The 21,212-nt window shown below is 37.5% G+C and overlaps 1 protein-coding gene and 1 pseudogene across 1 annotated transcript in view; one reads left to right on the top strand and one right to left on the bottom strand.

The window, feature by feature from the left end:
* The window catches only part of LOC142451626 (C-type lectin domain family 12 member B-like), a 60,587-nt gene extending 47,072 nt beyond the window's left edge, over positions 1-13,515 (top strand). The window contains exons 2-4 of the mRNA XM_075553348.1: positions 6,018-6,080; positions 7,505-7,660; positions 13,355-13,515. Coding sequence (XP_075409463.1) covers positions 6,018-6,080; positions 7,505-7,660; positions 13,355-13,515 — 380 coding nt within the window. The remainder of the gene's footprint in view (positions 1-6,017; positions 6,081-7,504; positions 7,661-13,354) is intronic.
* A 6,163-nt stretch (positions 13,516-19,678) lies between these two features.
* LOC142451625 (proline-rich nuclear receptor coactivator 2-like) lies at positions 19,679-20,539 on the bottom strand (annotated as a pseudogene).
* Between the last annotated feature and the right edge of the window lie 673 nt (positions 20,540-21,212).

Below are 21,212 nucleotides of genomic sequence, written 5' to 3'. Positions count from 1 at the left end.
TGTGTATGCCAGGTTGACCTTGCGCTGAGCCTAGGCGACTGGTTTGAGCATGCCCAGCTTTGGCCTGTCACCACACGTGTCTAATGTGTCCCTAATCTCTTTCCAACCCCTTTATTGTGGCAGGGCCGGCTAAATTAAGTTCTGTGTAGGTATTAGGTGGAGACAATCTCCTTTCCCCCCATTGTCCTACCTTTCATGGACAGCAGTGAACAGTGAATCAAAGAAACAAGACCATCAAAACTGAACGGCTTGGCTAAGGTGTTAATATATTCCACAGCTTGACAGTGTCCTAGAGTAAAATTCTCAGACTGCTAAAGTGAAACAAAAAGGTTTATTGAAATCACAATAAACATTGGAATGGAGGAGAGTGACTGACAGAGACAAGACCAATGAATCCCAGGGATGGCTGCTTACTGAGGATAGACATAGGGTCGAAACCAGAAACTAGTCTACATAATCGAACTGGAAATTTCAGGGTCTGGATGCTAGAAACCCTAAGCAGTGACTTTAAATTGTGCTCGACTTGGATAGGTTTGTTTATGTGGCTAAAGAAATTTTACAGGAAAGTTACAAGGGAACTGTCATAAGCATTTTCCTGAAGGCTGCTGCATTGACTTCTGGTAAGGCTCTTGTTTCTATACTCCCTTAAGAACATTTAAAATCTTTCTTCTTAAAAAAAAATGTAAGAAGGCCAAAGGGCTTAACTTTGTAGAAAAATGCTTTGTTATTTACTTATGTTACCTGAAATCTGACCCAAAGTAGCATAAACCATTTCTTACGCACAGGCTTTGAACTCCCTACTCAGGTCATTGATTTTTTTTTTTGTGTGTGAGGAAGTTAGCCTTAGTCACGTTGGCAACTGAATTAAGCCTCAGAATAATCATTTTTCTTTGGTCAAGCACCTTGCTTTTAGGGGTCCGGTACCTAGATAATGCCAAAACAAGAGCTTGAAAATGATGAAGTCAGGCCCACTCTGAGGCTTAGCCATGATAAATATATCAGGCACCTCGGTTCCAAAACTTACATACATCAGATTTAGATATTATAAAGCTAAGGAAAATAGAATTATCCAAGTTCTTTCCTTTAGTATCCTCTTCCATATTCTGGAACAAACTGAGACGTTGTGTCTTTTCCCAGAGGATCTGGGAGGTCAGAATTGTTAACAATATTATCAAGAAGGTGTCAATACACGGTGTATTCATTATTGCTATCAGCAAATCATTTAATAAGTGAGAATTTTAATTAGAACCCCCCTGTTTTATTTCCTGATATGGTTAATGAGAAATTTTACTTCTTCTGGCAATACACTCAGAAATAATCCCCCCTCCTCCCCCGCACACACCTTCTGCCTTTTCCTTCAAGTTTAAAGAATGCAAAAGCTCCCACACAGAGTAAGCCTCTGGTGAGGCAATCCCTCTGAGCACAGTCTGCAGATGTCCATATCTTTGTTATTAGACAGAGTGCATTGTAAAGTGAACTATTGCAGATATAGTTAGGTTAAAATGTAGCACCTTATCATTTGCTCTCCCTTTTGACTCATTTTAAATTTGTCCAGGTTCTTAATTTGAATATAAGGTTTATTCTGAATGGTTGTTTTATATGCATATAGAGAGACTATTCTGAATCTTTAAAAATCAAATGGATTTTAGGTATAAAGCAGGAAAAATATAACATATGTAATATATGTTGATTAAGATGCAGGTATCTAATTTAAACCATGAGTGTAGACTTTATGAATTGAGTATGGCTTTACCGGCTTCCTACTTCTGAGTTATTGACTAAACTATAAAAGGAAATTATCAGTTATTTAGCTTTCATCAGGGATGATTCTAAAATATTTAAAAGGTAATTTTCCCAAAAGATTATCTAAAAGTCCAGTCTTTGTGATTATAAGGTGTCGAAGGGATCAGGAATCAGGCATCAAAGGACAAAAAAAATATATCATTGTGAATGAGGGGGAGTGCGGAGTGGGGACCCAAAGCCCATCTTTGGGCAACTGGATATCCTCTTATGGAAGGGTCACGGGGAGGCGACGAGCCAGTCAGGGTGCACTGTAGCAATGATGAAACATACCATTTCCTCTAGTTCCTAAATGTTTCCTCACTGCCCCCATCCCCCCACTATCATGAACCCAATTCTACCTTACAAATCTGGCTAGAACAGAGGATGTACAATGGTACAGATAGGAACACAGGGAATCCAGGACGGATGATCCCTTCAGAACCAGTGGTGAGAGTGGCGATACCGGGAGGGTGGAGGGAAGGTGGTGTGGAAAGGGGGAACCGATTACAGGGATCTACATATAACCTCCTCCCTGGGGGACGGACAACAGAAAAGTGGGTGAAGGAGACATCGGACAGTGTAAGATATGACAAAATTATAAATTATCGAGGGCTCATGAGGGCGGGAGATGCAGGGAGGGAGGGGGAAAATGAAGAGCTGATGCCAGGGGCTCAAGTGGAGAGCAAATGTTTTGAGAATGATGATGGCAACAAATGTACAAATGTGCTTTACACAATTGATGTATGTATGGATTGTGTTAAGAGTTGTATAAGCCCAACAAAATGATTAAGAAAAGATTATCTAAAAGTGATAGCATTGTACCAATAATATTTACTGCATATTTCATTACAGTTTTGAAAATTATGTTGGATCCCAAACCTAAAACCTAAAGAAAAATCCTAAACTCATTTTAGTTTCAATGCCTTTATATGGGGGCAAAAGGTGTTTGACATTAGGCAGGTTTCTACTGGTTCAGCAATGTCCAACACCAACTAGTTATCTATGAGTAGTTTATATTGGTCAAAAGGTTTACTTATAAAAATAGTTCCTCTCAACTTAAATTTCCATAAGCACTGGATAAAGGAAGGCTCGTGTTCATATTCTCCAGTAGGAACCTAGATTTAGGCAATTTTGATGTGTGAGTAAAGGCAAATATATCAACATGACTAAAAAGATGGAAAACTGTGTCTTCACAAAACTTAGAAATGAAGCCACAAGCCTGATTTGTTGAATGTAAAATTCAACTTTAGAGCAGGTTCACCTGTAGAAATATTAAGATGAACGAAGTATAATAGCACAATTGATTATGGAGATCATTTCCTATGGGGATGAATGGTAGTTTTTATTGCTAGATATTAGATCACAGATCAAGGAACTGTTCTCAAGACTCCCATTCTATCTATCTCACATTTGCAATGCTCACGTAAATGTTTTTTTGAGGATTTTTGAAAAGTTTTAGCTAAAATATCAGTATAATATCTGAATGAGGTAATACTTGTAAATGATTATAACAATTAACATGTAAATTAAACAGAATTTATCAGGGCAGCTGCTGCCATATACAAAGAGCCTTGGAAATAGAACATTGGAAAGTGAGGAGTTGTAAAAAGAAGATTAATGTAAGACACGGAAGTGTGGCTGTAGAACAAGTGATAAAGCATTATAATACAGGTGTGTGTGTTATATACATAGAAAAATAGTGGAATCTTTACTTTATGTGGTTGGTTTGATGAGACAGAGATGAGAAACACAAAGATAATAAATGGTTAGATATATTACACCGTGTAGGAGAAAAGAAAGGGGAGTCTACAGAGAAGATGGGCTTAATCCCCTGAGCATGGTGAGCTCTAAAGGGCATCCTGTAAAGCTGTCTGTACTTCTTGCTCAGGTAACAAGGCGGAAGTTATTTAACCAAGAGGACACGAGTATTTACATCGTTAAATAAAGATATCTGCATCCTCTTTATCTTGACATCTTGTTGAATGAATTTGTAGATATAAAATGTTTCAGACTACTTGATACATGGTAAATGCACAATGATTGTTTATTTTTATTAAAAGAAAAAATATCCACAGAGTTTTAGTAATGTACCTTCTTTTGTCCATATTTTTATATGGCTTAGAATTTTTTTTTTCTACATCACTATTCGGGTACAAGCTTAAAAACCAGCATCTCTCTCTCACTTCTTATTCTAATCACATGGTTTTTATTACTAAGGTAAGTGATAATTTCCTGTATTGTGATATTTGGAACATTTCAGAAATCACATGTTTCCGGCTGCTTTCATGCTACATACGTAGCTCACCGGTAGGTGATGAAACAGCATTGTTGAAACACACAATTCTCTTTTATTTTATATATATATACAACTTGTGGATTCTTTAGCTCTGTGAGATAATTTTGCTTTCCAACAAACGCTCATCACTCCTTTCTTGCATTGACCTGGAGCACCAATTTCCATGGCAGGTATGTATGTCCTCGGGAATTTTAAAACTTGAAATAGAAAGCCACCTGATGGCTCTGCCTAATGTTAAGGTGGTGTTAGAAGGGAAATGAATCCAATCAGTACTGGGCATTTTTAGGCTTGTCACTTGTAAGCTCATTAAATTTAAATTTCTGGTACGTCATTCTGATACTTATAAATCCTTTTGTGATGTTTTTTCAAGAGGTTTAGAGTGGTTTTCCACCAGAAATACCTCTAAATTCTCCAGGTTACATTGTGACAATAAATTTAACACCATTCTCTCCTAGAAATACAGAATAAAATGATTGACACAATGTTTAGAGGGGTTATGCTGAAAACATAGCATTTATACTGAAACAGATTGTAGAGGTCACCCAAAGGATGAAGTTGCAAAAGTATACTGACGCTAATCAAGCTAAACTGCATGGAGGCACGCTAACGAGTGTTAGTTAATACAGGCTTACTGAAGGCTGATTGTTTGAGGGATGAAGTTTATTAGAAAAAATTTGATACGAGCAAATGTTCTCTTTTAAAAACTAAGGTATCATAATTCAATTTGATTTATCATAATAAGGTATTAGATATGTGAGCAAATGTCCTGGTTTTATTTTTTGTTTTTGCTTTTGTAATAAACGTTCTTTATGGATCATAATTCATTATAATGGGAAATGAACCCATCTTTCATGGTATTAGCCAGGCATTTGTGGGGGGACATCTCCTCCAGGCAGATCCAGAGTCTTCTCTTAGGATGACGCTCTCAGAGCAGAGCCTGCCTGCAGATGAGCAGAAAAGCACACTCCTGAACAGCGTTATTGCTAACGATAATGGCAGATGTGTTAAGTGAAAGATTCTGGGTCTAGACACACTTTAATTGGATTTCTGGTGTGGACTCGCTTTGATACCATGAGAAAATAACATTTTCATGGACCCTCAAGTTTCTCACCTGCCTAAGCATTCAGCTGATAATTGCAAGGTCAGCGGAATGAAATTGCCAGCCCCTTGGCAGGAGAAACACGGGCTTCCACTCCCGGGAAGAGTCAGTCTCAGAAACGCACAGGGCATGCGGTAGGGATGCCGTGAGTTGGCAGTGGTTTGGTTTGGAGTGACCTAAAGACAATCATGCCCTCCACTTTGTGATGTTTGTTGAGAGAATTAAAATGAATGTGTACTCTGGAGGCTCGTCAACCTTATGCTACAGCTTCATACTCTCTTCTGACTCAACATTTTTATGTTCTCTTGTCAGTTTAAAAAATAAAATGGTAAATCTACTGCAGGTCAGAGACAGAGCTGGTAGAACAGTGAATATAGTAATCATCTCATGCAAGAATAAAGTACGCTGCATGAAACATTGGCATTGGTCATAGTTGTAAATAGGGTATCTTTGTTTTTCAAAGTTCTGTTAGAAAATGACTGTCATAAAATTAAAAGAAAAACTTCTGGGAATTTTCTAATTGGCTTCTGTTTTTATAAACTTCAAACTGTGTTCTGTTCTTTAAGCCGTCATATTATTTATCTTTTACTACAGTTTTCCAGACTACTCCATGGAGACTGGTTTCTGGGATTTTAGGAATACTATGCCTTTTATTGATGGCTACTTTCGGGATTTTGCTGACAAAGTGTAAGTTTCTGCTGGCAAGTCTTTATAAAGATCCAAGCTGTGATAGACCATTTAACAACAAAGGCCTGACATTTCTAATGTGTAGTAAGTAGTTATCTTATCAACAACTTTAATCTCTATCTGATTATCTAAATCTTTAATAATCTCTTATAGCACTTAGGAAAGAAAATATTCAGCCAACACGCTTGCCAGGATGCACCACAGAACACAAGAGGGGTAAGCTTCTTTCTTTGGAAAAGCTTATTGTGGGTATACCCTTTTGTCATTGAGTCAATTCTGACTAATTACTATTGGTAAAAAATTAACATTAATCGCTTTTTTTACAAGTGATTTGATGGAATAGTCTATGTATTTATACAAGTCTGCTCCATCAATTATTGAGCAGTCTCATTTCATTGTGCTGTAATGTAAAAATGATTACATTACACTGAGTGTACATGTATTAAAATAACAAAGCAAATATTAATTCAAAATGATGTTTTTCCTTTTTGAGTGCTCATCATTAGGTAATAGACTAAGCCTAATAGTAAATATTATTTACTAATATTATTTACTAATTCTGATTGCATGTAGTATTTTCCCCTAACTCAAACTTTCTTCTCTTTTCAGTTGCTTTTGTTGGATTCAGGATTCTGTGGCCTCATTTCCACAATTCTGAATTCCACTTATCCAGAAATGCCCATTTTTTCCCTTAAGCACTCCCCCTCACCTGTTACCTTAATGCCCTTACTTCCCAGTTTATTCCCACAACTTCAAAGCTGTTCCTTTGCTATCCACTTGAATGGCTAGCTCGTGTCATGACTAACCATGATGGATAAGAAATGCTGAAGACACTATTCCTGATAAGTTGCATTATTGGACATTATTTGTTTCCTTATCTTGATTCTTAAGAAGTTTACATGTTAGAATTTTACCAATGTATAGCATTTTTTTCTAATTCAGGGAATATGCTGACATATTTTGTCCATTTACACTTCTCTATGATTTAATTATTTTTAAAACAATTTTACTGACATATAATTCATAAATCCTGAAATCCCATATTTCAATCACATCAACAAGAGTTGTATAATTATCATCACAATCACTTTTAGAACATTTTCTTTGTTCTTGTATTCAACATTATTAGTTCCCCATTTCTCCCCAACTCCCCCTGACACATCCCTAAGGAATCATTAATTCAGGTGCTGTCTCTATAAATTTACCTGTCCTTGGTTTCACATACCGAAAAACATGATCTAGTTAAGTTCTGTTTATGGTATTTGTCTTTGCATAAATTTTATTTTTTTAAAGGTGATTCTTTTAACTTCCCTGTTTTCAGTTGCTATGTGCTGTCTTTGTACACCATATTCCACTTGTGTAGTTGCTAAGATTATTATTCTATACAATTAATAAGTGATTAGGAGTGAAATATTTCTAACTCTTTCTAGAATGTAATGTTCATGGAGAAAAACATCCTGTCTGGCTGGGCACAGGAATATTTTCTGGAAATAGCATGCTGTGCATGTGTACATTTATAGTAGGTTCTCAGATACTGTTACCATAAAATGAGTAAATGGAAAACATTTTTGAATACTAAGTAAAATGTCTTTGAAAATTTTAAATGTTTATTGTCACATATCATGTTTATTTTGTCTTAGACTCTGACTGCCATTCTTGTCCAGAAAAGTGGATTGGCTTCCAAAGCAACTGCTACTTCATTTCTTATAAAAAAGAAACTTGGGGAGAAAGTAGAAATTTCTGTATTTCTCAGAACTCCAAGCTATTTCACCAAAAAAGCAAAGATCAATTGGCATGTACTTTATTTTTTCTCACATTTTTCTATGCCTGAAAATAATATAGTACCAAGTAACTTGATTATTTTGATTCATTTTCAAACACAGAGTAAAGGGATGGGTCTGTTTGAAAAAAATTACTTATTAATTTTCTACATCTCGAATAAGTCATTAAAAGTCCAAATAACTTCCCTCAGAGATTTATAACAGAGGTGTAAAAGTCAAGATTTTATATAAGGGCAAGAAACTTCAAAGAAATCAAAGGAGAACTGTTAGATTGCTCCCTTTGCTCATTTTATTCAAGTAACCAACCAAACAAGTATAATTTTTAGGTTTTTTCATTGAACTTATCATTTCATTTCTAATTATGTGAGTTTTACTATTTCTTTGTGATGAAAAGATTATAAGGATATTATCATAAAATTATTCACTTTTTGAGAAAAATTAAAGATTATTTTATCTGTATGAAGAACCTGTACCAAGTACAAATTAAGTAGACTCTGCTTATGGATTTATCCCTTAAGACCCTGTTGATTTCAGATAAAAATTAAATGGCAATCACTGGTGAAGAAATTGTTCCATAAAAATTCTTACTTTTTATATAACATGTTCCACTTCATAGTGACATAAGATTTTGCATTTCGATTGTTTTTCTTCATAAATGAGTGGATAAATTAGAAATATGCGGCCTACACCTGTCACTCAGAGATTAGAAATGAAAGAGAACGTTGGTTCGCATGACTGACAGACCGAGTCTGATGCTCATCAATCCCGGAATAGATTCAAATTAAGTTAATATGTCTGTCTTTTTCTAAGCAGGGTTTTTTGAAATACAGTCCCCATTTTTACTGGCTTAGGCTCTCTTACAATGAAACTGGTGACATCTGGTTATGGGAGGATGGCTCTGCTTTATCTCAGCAATTGTAAGTTTCTCACGCTCATGTACCTTATCTGTTCTTTCTGAGTTTATATGTAGATCTCATAAGTGCAGATACGTCCCAGGAGCACTATACTTAGGGTGCACAGTCCAGGGTATGAGATCACAGAAAAGGCATTAGGTGCAACAGAATAAAATTTTAGTCCAATGCAGAACAAAAAAACTCATTCTCAAGTCACATGAATGTTTTTATCTTTATGGATAAAAAGTAACTTTTAATATATTATTTTTGTGAGTTTTAGAAAGACACAAAACTGTGCATATGTATAAAACATGTTCACACATGTTGAGGTAGTCAACAAAAGTGCTATATTGATTTTTTTCCTTTATTCTTGGAAGCCAAATATTTTGGGGATCCTCTAATGATATTATGAATTATCTTCTGTACCTATATGTATCTTTATTTTAATTATTAACATAGAATTTATACCATCATTTATAAACAAGTATATGATTGGTCTTCTTAGACAAGATTAGCCAATAAATCTTTGAATAAAATAGAAATGAAACACATCATACACTGAGACTATTAAAGATAATAGGAAACATACCAAAAAATAGTTCCTGTCTCACTGCTAGCTATTATTGAGGAAATAACTAAGTTTCCTATATCATCCTAGCTCAGAATCATGAAGATTATGGCTACTTAGGAAAAAATAATAAATGAATGTCTCCCTGCTCAATATTTACCTACATAAAGTAATCACTGAAGATATGAGTCCTGAAGACAACAGATAGTGCCCAGCTATCAGAAAGAATAGCATCCAGAGTGATAAAAGCTTCTTTTAAAAAAAGTAGCCATCTAAATGAGGCTTCAGGTGGTTCCCCGGGAGGAAATACACAAGTTTGTGTTATCTGAGAATGGTAAACAATGAAATCCAAATCCAGAAAAAGGACTGGTATTAGAGCTTAAATTCTGAACATCCAGTTTGCAGAAGGCTGTGGATGACAGAGAAAGCCCAAAACTCTTCTGCTGGTCCCCCATATAAATTAAGCCACTGGGGAAGATCCTCTCACAATGGATCATAGATGGGAAAGACCTTGTAACTAGACAAAGTACATTGCAGGAAGATCATATCAATTATACATAGATCAAAATGTGACACCTTGTCAGTGCTCTCTCTCTTGACCCAACGTGTAATTACCCCAGTTTCAATATTTTCTGCTTTGTTATCAATTGAGGTTTTCCTTTGTTTCAGTGTGTTATTGTTGTTGGACTTTTTGTATTTTGTCTTCATTCTGTGTGATTTTCTGTATATGAAATCTAGATTAAGGAAATCTAGAGGGAGAACAACTGGATCAATAGATGCAAAGGGACATGACAGGGGAGGATAGCAAAAATGGTGAACTAACAAGTATATAAGAAAGAAGAAATGTATTGGAATTGATTTTAATGATGGTTATACACTTATGAATGTGATTGAACTATTGAAATATATAATATGAAGAGAAAACAATGGGACCAATGGTTCTGGGGGAACATGGGAGGGGGAAGGGGGAAAGGGAAGGTGGTGTCAATGAACCTAGGGATAAGGGAACAACAAGTGATCTAAAATTGATGGCAAGGAGGGTATAGGATGCCTGGTGGGGCTTGATCAAGGTCAATCTAGGTGAGAGGAATTACTGAAACCCAAATGAACGCTGAACATGATAGTGGGACAAGAAAGTAAAAGGAAATGGAGGAAAGAGCTAGGAGGCAAAGGACAATTACAATGGTCTAAATACAGGCATGTACATATGTAAACATATTTATATATAATGGTTGAGAAATAGATCTATGTACCTATATTTTATGTTAAGTATTAAGGTAGCAGATGGACATTAGGCTTCTTCTTAAGTACTCACTCAATGCAGGAACGCTTTGTTCTAATAACTTGGCATTCTGTGATGCTTATCTTCCTGACACCATCAGTGAAGACAAAATGGGTGCATAAGCAAATGTAGTGAAGAAAGCTCATGGCACCTGGCTATAAAAGATACAGCATCTGGGGGCTTACTGCCTTGAAGATAAACAAGAGGCCATCTAGCTAAGAAACAAACAAGCCCACATGGAAGAAGCACATTATCTTTTGTGATCATGAGATCAAAGATCAGGCATCAAAGACCCAGAACCAAAAGTCATATCAATGTGAATGAGGGTGATTGTGGAGTGTAGACCCACAGTCCATCTGTAGACAGTTGGACATCTGCTTGCAGAAAGGTCACAAGAAAAAGATGAGCCAATCAGAGCACTGTAAAGCATCGATGAAACATACAACTTTCCTCTAGTTCTTTAATGCTTCCCCCTTACCCCCTGACACATACACACACTATCATGATCCCAATTCTACCTTACAAACCTGGCTAGACCAGAGCATGTACACTGGTACAGATAAGAGCTGGAAGCACAGAGAATCAAGGACAGATAAACCCCTCAGGACCAATAATGAGAGTAGTGATACCAGGAGTGGAAGGGGAAGGTAGGGGAGAAAAGGGAAACCTAACTGATCACCATTATCTACACATAACCTCCTCCCAGGGGGGATGGACAACAGGGAAGTGGGTGAAGGGAAACATCAGCAGTGTAAGAATGAAAAAATAATAATTTATAAATTATCAAGGTTTTATGAGGGAAGGAGGGAAGCAGTGAGAGGGAGGGAAGGAGGGAAAATATGAGGAGCTGATACCAAGGGCTCAAGTAGAATGAAAATGTTTGAAAATGATGATGGCAACCAATGTACAAATGTGCTTGACACAATGGACACGGTACGGATTGTGATAACAGCTGTATGTACCCCCAATAAAATGATAAAAAGGGAGTATATAATATGTGAATTTTATGTCAGTGAAACTGGTAAAAATAAACAATTATGAAATTTAAAAATAAGTAATGCTTCTTAATTTTAATGTATTCAAATACCATAAAGAGCATTCCTTAACATTTTCATTTTTGTTTCTTAAATGTCAATATTTTCTTCTTTATTGCAGACCTTTATTCACTTCAATTTCAGATTGAGAAAAATGCATTTTATATAGTCCAAAGGAGGAGATTTTGAATGGACTTTGCGAGGAAAAAAATGATTACATCTGTCAGCACTGAGTCTATTTATGTTTTCTTGGGTCATGTGTTGGGGAACAGACACTGGATTGCTAAGAACAATTCATTTATGTTTACTATTACCAATTCGCTATTGGAATATGTGGAAAATTATGTCTCATATAACTTCCATATCTGTGAATTTTTATTATTTTTAAATTGATGAAATTTCTGTGTCTACCTAAAAAGTTATAAATCACTAATGTCAATAATTTTATACATGTATTTTTATTAAATATGTCTTAATATTAAATTTAAAGGGACTTGTGTATGCATCATTGCATATTTTCTCTGTCAGAATGTCATTACATTGTACTGAACACAAAAAATATATGTATAAACATCATTTAAAGGTTAATATTTATAATAGAGCAACGTTTGTCAAACGGAAACCAAATCCACCGCCATCAATTCAACTATGAGTGTATCGGGTTCCCAAGACTAAATCTTTGGGCACAGTCAGCCTTATATTTCTCATGAGGCATAATGACCATGAGAGCACCTTATGCCAAACTTATGGTATATTAAATTGGAAATTTTTGTCATCATCTCATTGTCTTGAGAATAAATCAAAGGCAATGTTAATGTTCTTTGTTAACTCTGTTTTTCTTTCAAACTATGTTATTAGGACCTAATCTAGACATCATACTTTCCATAGTTCAATCATACCAAGCAGTGTTGCATAATCACAACCACAATCAGCGTCTAGCTATTATCTCCATAGTGTCATCCATTCTGGGTTTCACATACCAAAAATCATTAAAAATATATAAAAGAGTCAAGAAAGGTACCAACAATGTCAAAATACAAGAGATAAACCCTGAAATGAAAAACTAACAAACAACACAGCAAATATTAAAAAACAGATTAAGCACAAATTGTATCAAACCAGAGATCACGCAGCAAGGTCTATTTATTTATTTATTTGTTTGTTTGTTTATTTATTTATTTATTCACATGGCAGGGTTTTAACCATTTGAATCAGGTTTATCATTTTAATTTATTACAGTCTTCCCTACACTACTCTCTTTCTGATCGACTGGTTGTTCCTATCCCTCAATTGTGATTGGAGGGAAACCATCAGAGGCTTATTCTCTATGTCAATCCTGCAAATATGTTTTGGGTTTCCACTCTCATCCATAGCCTTGTGCTCGCCAGAATCATACAATTTATGCCCCTTCAAATTTGGATGATAAAATTTACAGTCCTTGGATCACGGTTGTTGGTGTGTTTCTTCCTTGTGGGCTTAGTTGACATGTCACTTCGATTGTTGCTTGTTTGAAAATAAATATTTAAGTGTGCTAATCACCCCAAGGCAGTGTTCTAATCACCCCAAGAGGAGGGTCTTGTTTATATCTCCACAGGAAAGGAATGCGAGGGTAGACCACCTCGCTGGGTGGCAACTCATGAGGGTGACATACTTGCTTGTTCCCATAGCTGACTGCAGAGCCAGTCACCGTTTCGGAGGAGGCACCCTCTCCCTTAATGACAGGGCTGCAGAGGACAGTCCTGAAGACACAGTTTGAGGAGAGAGGCCGGTCTCACCCTCCCACCTGGGGGACAAAACATGAGAGGTGTGCAACCGATCAGCGAAGGGAGCCAAGATAGGATCATGATCATAGACTTCTGAATAGGGGGGCAGCGCTTGTACCCCCATCTGAACTGGTTGAGGATTGCTCACAAGGGGTCTAACTCTCTAAAGGCCTAATTGGGCATGTGTGGGGGTCTCTAGAAGGCTCCATCGTTGACCTCGGCAATAGCAACGTGGTCTTACAGGATGCTCGCCTTTCGAACACTATGGATGAAGATGAAAAGGATGTATGTGCTGTTAGACAAGCCGGGACCCGGGACAGGAAAACCTAAAAGAACTGGGGTCAGGAGGGATGCTTTATAACATGTCCTCCTCTCTCTGTAACACAGAGACACTCATCTGTTCTATGTCATAGTCCCTGTTAGACTTGTGACTATCTGTATGTTTGTGTTTGTTTGCTTGCTGTTTATCAATCCAAGATAGGCAGAATAGGCAAACTTATAGACTGATGGGCCTAGGGGGTCATGGGAGGAGAGGAGGGGAAGGGGAGGTGAACAGGGAGCAACAATGATGGGTAGTGGGGAATAATAAGTAGTCTAAATTTGATGACGATGAGGAGGGTGTAGCTTTTCTGATTGTGTTTGTTCAATAGATTTATATCTGGGAGGATTTACTGAGAGGTGAATGCTAGGTAATCATAATAGTGGAATAGGAAAATGTATGTATGTATATATATAAATTCTGATGTATTTGTTTATATATATGTATATGCACTTGCAACAAGGAAGCAGATGGACTTTGGGGTCCTGCTTAAATCTTGCCTCAGTTCAAGATGGCTTGTTCCAACAATGTGACATTATATAATACTCACCCTTGTAACAATTGCTGAAGATAGTATGTGTGCATAAGCAAATGGGGTGAAGAAAGATGATGGTTCCCAGCTATCAAAAGATATATCATTTTCTATATGGGGTCTTAAAAGCTTGTAGTTAAACCAACTGTCATCTAGCAGGGAAGCAACAAAGCCCACATGTGTGGGGGAAAGGCCAGCACCCCCACAACTAATCACAGGTTCGATAAGCACAACTGTACAGTTAAGATACATAAAGATTACAATAAAGTCATAGAGCATGAGAGAGATAGGAGAGAGGGTAAAATAAAGAAATCAGACATATTTCATAGTAGCATGCACACCTCCTCGAGGGCAATGATCTTACCAGCCAGGTCCATGCACAGGGCTGGAAGTGGGGCAGAGACCTCCATTTATTGCTAACCAAGGCTTATATCCACGTAGGAGGGGTATGATTACAGGTAACCACAAGTCACAGGAAAGGGCAATGCAGTAGGCATACACATCATAGGAAGGGGATGTACAACAGACATAAGTGTGACAGGAAGGGGATGAACTAGGGGTGTGCACCTGATAGGAAGGGGTAGAAATAGAGGTATACATGTGACAAGAAGGGTGGACCCATGATTCATGATAGTGGCCTAACCTTGGCCACCCTTGAGTGGGCTTGACCTCCCTAGGATCTCCTTCAGGGAAACAATCTACTACTATTCTTATTAGAAGGGAGTGTGGCCTACTTGCTGTGGGATTAACAGTGGTGTCTGCTTGCTCTGGATGGCTGATAACCCTTAGGGAGAATGACCACTGACCTACAGCTGTTGACCTCCAAATGTATAGTCACTTGCTACGTGTAGCAAGCAGCTAAGTTTGGCATATATTTGGGGGACACAACTTGGAAGAAATCTTTCTGTTTCCCACACACATGGAAGAAGCAAACAAGCTTGTGTGATCACGAGTTGTCAATGGGCAGAGGTACCAGAAGTCCCAAAACACAGCCAAATGAATGTGAAGGGGCATGGGTATAGTGGAGACCCCAAACCCGCCTGTAAGATAATTGGGCAGTCCCTCTCAGAAAGGCCACATGGAATGGATGATAAATTCAGGGTGCACTGATAAACCACATACCTATCCTCTAGTTTATTAATATTTCCCCCCTTACTATTATCGTTTTTACTTGTTGTGCCCCATTGATCTAATTTGTTTTGCATATATTTATTTGGATATTTAAGATTATGTGGTACATGAAAGTCAAGATAAGATGACCTTTCAGAAACAGTTACAGGAGTAATGATTCCTTGAAAGGAAGGGAGTGGGGGGGAGGGTAAATGGTGAGCTGATAGCAATGCTGATTGTATAACCTTACCCAATGTGGATGGGATTGAACAACAGGAATGCATGTGAATGGATGTATTGGATTGTGTACAATATGTTAATTTTTAAAAAGAAAAGTAAAAAAAGACAAAAAACAAATTATATTGATTAAAAAAAAGAACAAGAGAAAACAAGCCTTTAAGATTCCAGACATCATTCTCTGTGATAGCCAGGCACCCATCTAATTTTTTCACCACTCACATCTTGAGCTATAGCATTCATCTTCTGTGTTTCCTTCACAGGAGTGAGTGTCAAGCAGAGCCATGCCATAAGAACTAATTGTTTTTAGATAGGTGCTAGGATTAAATGAGAGACCCCAAATTCATTCCTGAATTTGTTTTCTTTCTGCCTCAGGTTCACCTTAGAGACACCTTTGTTATTTTATGGTGGTGAATCTAATTGATCATCTCCTTGGAGCATAAGGACCTTCTCCATACAGTGTCATTGATTTAGCTCATATTAACTCATTGTAGACATTTATTTATAGAAATACAAATGAAGAGATGAAAGTATCATAGTTGGTATCCTCATAAGTATCATAAGAGGGGAGCGCCTTAAGCTAGTCTCCCTTAATGGTCTTGAACTCTGCAGAATAACTGAGTAGTCATTACATTGAAATGTGTAGTCTCCATACGGTGATTTTCAGGTTTTGTAAGGAGAATGAGAATTCAAATCCAGCCACATGAAATCATAATGCTGTATTCTTAACCCCACAGACCTTTTATCCATCAGGAAAATAATATTGCCTATGTTTCTCCTTTAGGAAATAATCATTTGTATGTGCATTGAAAATCTTATCTCAGAAGGCTAACGTTCCCCTAACCGCTGAATAGTCATGAGTCAAATACTTTTTGAAGTTGTAGTGAAAAACTATCTTACTGAAGAATTTCCTAATGTGTTAGTGTGGGGCACTAATGGGGTTGAGATCTATGTATAGCTTGGCTGGTGTGGTCCTGCCATACTAGCAATTAAATGACTCTTTTATAACTGTCTCATCTATGTCATAAGAACCTTGGGTTTAATATATCTGACTTCTAGTTTTAGTTTTCAATTAAGCATTTATAATTAAGAACCCAAATTTTATTTTAATGTGCACAGAGCCAGAAAGATATTAACTCCTGCCATAAAGTCCGTTCTGACTCATAGGAACTCAAACTTTATATTTCATAGTAAAATTGAGGCAATTATTTTATTTCATCATACATCATGCTATCATAGGAAAAAACAAACAGGCAAACCTCCTGCATATATTTCTCAATCTGCATGTCCAATGTGACTAAGTGGAGCAATTTTCAATCTTGAATAAGATGAAAATTTTGAGAAATATTCTTGGTGAGAGTTTGTTTAAATTTGGTATGAGATTCAAACTGGGAAAACACTATGTTTAAAAACATATATATACATAGACTAAGGTGAGTTTTATATTGTGCTTCTTGGAGATCTAAAATTTGTTTCTTTTATTTTTATCTTAATGAAAGCAAAACACATATACTTTTAAAAAATCTATAGTAGAGAAAGACTAATGAAAATTAACAAGTTATCTTTTCCTAGACTTTTTCATGTCCTAAGGATTAATGTCTAATTCTATTTTTACTCCTCCCCCCCCCCTTTCATCAGCCTCCTTTTTAAGGGCAGAGGAAAAATATTATCCTCTCGGTCTAGCATAGATTTCAGGCTTATTGTCATAGTGGCTACTTGTCATAGTTGGACTGCTAACTGCAAGATTAGCCATTTGAAACCACCAATCACTTATGAGGGAAAAACACGAGGCTTTCTACTCCTGTAAAAGTACTTTTTGCTTTTGTTTTTTCTATCATTATGTTTATTCACTTTTCTCTCTTCTCAGGGGATTTTCTTTTTACTCTGCAGGATAAGGAATATATGTTTGTTGCATACATATATGTATATATGTTTCAAACACACAACTCTGAAGAGCAACTGCTTCTTGAAGAAGCAAAAGTTACTGGCATAAGTCTATATGAAATCCTGAGATTTGTGCAAGTGAACTTATGAAGTTTCCTATAGTTCTAGGAGAAAGGAGGCTCCAGACAGTAGATGTAAATGTTAACCAAAGTTCATCAAAAGTTTATAGGGATATGAGTGGGATGATATCAACATCTGATACAAGTAGGGATGACTGGTAATTGGTGTGTAATATATCATATTTTTTTCATTATCTGGGTAGAGAAAACTTATCAATTGCTCAATAGTATCAATTAAATTGTGTTATCAACCCCCTCCCCAATAAAAATCTACTATGTATGGGACTTTAACCCTTATGCCAAGGAAGTAACCTGGTTAAGATATAGGGCTTTCTTTGTTATGTTAATGAGACCATTATCAATCTAGGATGTGTCCTAAACCTCATCATTTCTAAGATACAAAATGGACAGACTGAAAGCAGCTGCATATACACATAGCGAAAGACAAATTCTACAAGAGAGGAAGCTTGAGAGTAATTCCAGGGATACTATATTTGTGAGGCACAAGCGAAGCAGGGAGAACCCTGGGCCTGCCATTCCAAGCCCCTTTCTTTCCCTTTGGCACACACACTAGCTCAGGTAAACAGATTAGCATGAGTGGGATCTAAATGAAGTTTGCTACTACAAAACAGATACTTTGGTTGGACCAGATCGAATTGGATTTACCTATTTTTTTTGGGGGGGGGGCCGGGGGCAGAAAATTTATTTACTTAAATTTCATGTGTCAAATTCTTATACAGCACTGTATAATTTTGTCTTTAGGATACCAGTATTAGACTGGGACATTTTCTTTTCATCTGGATTTATTTGAAGTTCATTTAGTCATTCTGCTTATAAACACACCTAGGCTGCCAAACTAGAAAATGGCTTTTGCCATGAGAATTTTATAATTAACCTCCCACATTTTTATCTTAAATTGCTACTGGGAGTGGGGGCAATTCATTAGGCAAAGATTACTGTTGATCAAAATATTGTGCAAGAAAGTTTGCTTATGTGGCCACCGTGGGGCTCCACTTCCTCATGACAACAAAAGTACACTGGCATTGAGTGACTTGTATCAGGTTACAAAATCTGGTCTAAGTCAAAATATTAAAGGTTGTTAGCAGGATCTTTTTAATACTTAATCTTTGGGCTAAAGGGAAAAAAGTTACCGTATATACTCATGTATAAGCCGAGTGTTTCAGTACATTTTTAATGTAGTTTGTGGTCAAATAGGTGTCTTGGCTGATATTTGGGTCAGCTTATACTCGAGTATATATGGTATGTGCTACATTTCACATCTCATAAAAATAGAAAGTGTTTCAGCAGCTTAAACTTTTTTCATTATAAGACATCTTACCCTACAATTTTCTTTGAAATATAGCTTACAAACAGACCAATTAGAACGTACATACACTGGCACTCTAGCACAAAGGCAAACTTAACATTGTTTGAAGCTTTCAAATTAGGTTGTAGTATAAAAACAGTCGATGGTCTTACATTCAGCAAATTCATACTGAAATCATCTCTGTAGCCTAAAAGCCAACAAAACCTTACATATGCCACAAGTGTATTACATGATTTACATGGCTCTTTCCTAGATATTTGAAACATATTTTGCAACCCTCTGCTTTGCAGCAAGCTTTACAGCGTGGTTCTTGTCACTGTCAATAGCTCATGCAGTGCTGGGACACAAGTGTACTTTGAAAGCTATTCAGCAGTCAGTACTGTGTGGGAAATGTTTTTGGTGTAATTGTTAATAGATGCCCTTCTACTGCACATTCATAAATAGGGCTCTTGGTGTGTACTGTGCCACTTAAGTAAGACCCTAATGCCCTTACCTAGTTTCACCATTAATTGCTAAAATACAACTACCCACTAAGAAAAATTCACATGTTCTAGCAATACATCAAGTTGGGCTATTACTGGTCAAGTGTTTCTAGAACAGTAAACCTTCAAGATTTCAACCCTAGTTTGTTGGAGCTATCTGCTTATAATCTCAACCACTTGTTTTCAACAAGTAAATCTACTAAACCATGAATGATAAATTAGTATTTCCCTCAATAAAAAGTAGAAAAAGCTTGATTCATCTCATCATTCCCAACATCTAAACTGGAATGGTTTCACAATTACAGAGTTAAGTCAAATGAAAAAATATTTATCAAGTAAATATTGTCATAAGTTGCACTGATAAAATCAGTACACCACAGTGCACATCAAACGAGTCTAATTGTTTTCTATATTAGTTTTACAGAAATAGATTAGTTTGCTAGTGGATTTGTTTCAGACCCACTATTTTTTAGGCTACTTAAATGTAAACATTAGTACTTATTTTATACCTGCACTTTAAGTAAGGTTTTCAGTTGAAATGTCATCATTTCTTGATCAGAAGGATGAAAGGAAACAGGAACCCAGTGGCTTGGTGGTTGAGGGGAACACTGGGGGATGGCGGCTCTCTAAATTTGGCTCCAGCATAGTTCTGATTTGTTTGAGACCTAAAAGTAGGCTGGGGTTTGATAAGCTAGAGTCCCAAGTTTGATTATTTGGAAAATGTACTTTGTTCTTCCCCCCACTTGCCCGCCACGCAACTGCTGATGCATTACAGCTGTGGCCTCTTTCTTGTTTCTTATGAACAATCTTCATCTGGGAATTCTGGTCCTTGGTCTTCTGTCTATTAAGCTGTTGGTTGGTTCTTGCTAACGTTTCTAGATTGGGGGACTGCAATGTTAAACCTCTCTCCACCCCCCTTCTTCAGCTTTTCTGTCACCTTTCGGTCTGCTTTTCAGATTGCAGGGTTTCCAGTCTGCCCTCTTCCTTGTTGCCAAGCCCTGGAGAATAGGTGCTTTCCGAAGAGTCCTTTCCTTTGTCTGTCTGAACACAGACGTTCTCATGGGCGGATGTGCCGAGTCCACCCTGGGGGCTGAGGCCAACATCTGAGTCTCCTCCGCACACACGCTCCAGAGAAGCCTTTGCGACTTCGAGCTGGGAACGATGGCCGCGGCGGCTCCTGCGCGACGCGGACGCCTCCCTCCCCTGCCCAGAGCGATGAGGATGGAGACCAGGGAAGCCCGTGAGCACACACAAGGGAGCTGGGGACCACCTCGGGGCCTCCGACCTGGCCGCCGCCGCCTGCTTCCGCCCGGATTTACCTATTTCTACAACTGTGTAAGCCATCCATTTCTCAGTAGAAATCTCTTTCTATCTTATCTTACACTGTCCCGCTTCTCCCCTCACTCACCCTCCCATTGCCCATCTCCCAGAGAGGAGGTCACACAGATCTCCAAGATCAGTTCTCCCTTTCTACACCCTCTTCCTTCCTGGTGTCGTCACTCCCACCTCTGGTGTTGAGGGCTTCATGCGTCCTAGATTCCCTGTGTTTCCAGATCCCTACTGCACCGTTGTGCATCCTCTGGTCTAACCAGATCCGCAAGGCAGAATTGGGATCATGATAATTGGGAGGGGAGGAAGCGTTCAGGAACTAGAGGAAGATTTTGAGTTTCATTGTTGCTACACTGAACCCTGAGTGACTCATCTCCTCCCCACTACCCCTCCGCAAGGGATGTCCAGTTAAGAGAATTGATGTTGCATTTGCACTCATTGGTAAAAAGTACATGTCAAGATCTATGTTGAAGCACATTCTTTTCTGTGACAGGACATTCTTGTCTGTGATAGGACAATATCTGTCTGCATTTAAGGAAATTTAGTCAACTATTATGAAAATGTATGCATGAATTGCTGAAAAATAAAGCTCTTTCTATATTCAAACATATGCAAGTGCCACTAGTTTTGCTTTTGTAGAGAACTCAACTCAACACAACATAGGGTTTGCATAAGAACCGGGTAGAGG

The sequence above is a fragment of the Tenrec ecaudatus genome, chromosome 6 (assembly GCF_050624435.1).
Source record: "Tenrec ecaudatus isolate mTenEca1 chromosome 6, mTenEca1.hap1, whole genome shotgun sequence".
Taxonomy (NCBI): domain Eukaryota; kingdom Metazoa; phylum Chordata; class Mammalia; order Afrosoricida; family Tenrecidae; genus Tenrec; species Tenrec ecaudatus.
Note: the sequence above shows the minus strand (reverse complement) of the source record. Positions and strands in the feature narration are given on the sequence as shown.